Source organism: Papaver somniferum, chromosome 3 (assembly GCF_003573695.1).
Source record: "Papaver somniferum cultivar HN1 chromosome 3, ASM357369v1, whole genome shotgun sequence".
Taxonomy (NCBI): Eukaryota; Viridiplantae; Streptophyta; class Magnoliopsida; order Ranunculales; family Papaveraceae; genus Papaver; species Papaver somniferum.
The window spans coordinates 229,427,057-229,428,208 of NC_039360.1; the positions used below are offsets into that span (position 1 = coordinate 229,427,057).

At 36.5% G+C, this 1,152-nt stretch overlaps 1 protein-coding gene across 1 annotated transcript; it reads right to left on the minus strand.

Moving 5' to 3' along the window:
• Positions 1-545: 545 nt before the first annotated feature.
• LOC113360811 (MADS-box protein FLOWERING LOCUS C-like) lies at positions 546-887 on the minus strand. Its single transcript, XM_026604269.1, has one exon. It carries the CDS (start codon positions 885-887, stop codon positions 546-548), a length of 342 nt encoding a protein of 113 aa, XP_026460054.1.
• Positions 888-1,152: the final 265 nt, after the last annotated feature.

Consider the following 1,152-nt stretch of genomic DNA (forward strand, 5'->3'; position numbering starts at 1 on the left):
ACTCTATTAATGGTATTATGTAGTACTATTAGTTGTCAAGGATATGCAAAAATTTAGGTATAATAGAGAAATAAATGAATTGAATCTATTAATGGTGATATACATGCATACATATACAATCCTAATTAGGATAGGGTTAGAAAGTTTACTAATATAAGTTATAATATTAATTGGAAATGATTTTATTTCAATTTTTATAGAAAGAGACCATTTCGGGCGCCCAGACAACTAACTGGCGCCTTGGCCCGGGAGGCCATAAAGGTGCCGCTGGGGTGCCCCTTTTTAAAATGGCCACTGCGTGGCGCCAAGTGAAAAGTAAGGCCATTTTGGCGCCTAGGCGCAGCCGTGTACAACATAGGTTGTTGCAGTGTCTTTCACAATACATTTTTTTATGATTGAGTTTTCAACTGTTGAAGACGACGCTGACAATGGCGACGATCCTGCTGCTGTAAGTTTCTCTTTTCTTGCAGACAGATTTTGTTTCAAATTTTCCAAAGGTTCTCTGACGTACTTTAACTTTTCCACAGAATCAAGTTCTACAATCTCTATATTATCCCACCAAAAGCCGTCACTCCCAGTCCCAACACCAGCTTTGCTTCTGCATTGCGTAGAATATTTACTTCTGTGAACATTCTTATTTTCTTGTTCTTATCTTTCGTTTGTTCTTCGAGGAACCGTTCAACCATATTGCATACACCTATACGAGAATTACTGAAGGTGTAAGCCTTTCCAGCAGGAGAGAATACGATTAAACAGACAACATTATTTGCACGTAACTTGCGAAGTTTAGCAGCTTTACTCTCGGGGCCGCTTCTTCTTTTCGAAAAAGTTACCATTCTCTGGTTTGTATTCTCAATATTTTCTATATCAATCTTCTTTCTCCCCATAATTCTTCAAATTTTTTGCTGTGATTTCTGTGGATAAAAAAATTAAAGGAGCTGGAAGGAAGAATATTGGCGCATTACACTAGTGAAATTTAGTTGCTTACTTATGATTGAGTTTGAGAATGAGTGTGAGAATACCTCGATTTATATATGGATAGAAGACTAGATAGTTAGGTACTCCTAAATCTAAGGGATTTTGTTTTCAGCAATTTCTACTTTTATAAAAAACTTGTTTTGAAGTTACGGCAGTTTCCAAATTTGAATGTAA

Excerpts from the sequence above, each read along its gene's own strand:
- LOC113360811 (XM_026604269.1), bottom strand. The coding sequence starts at position 887 with ATGGGGAGAAAGAAGATTGATATAGAAAATATTGAGAATACAAACCAG.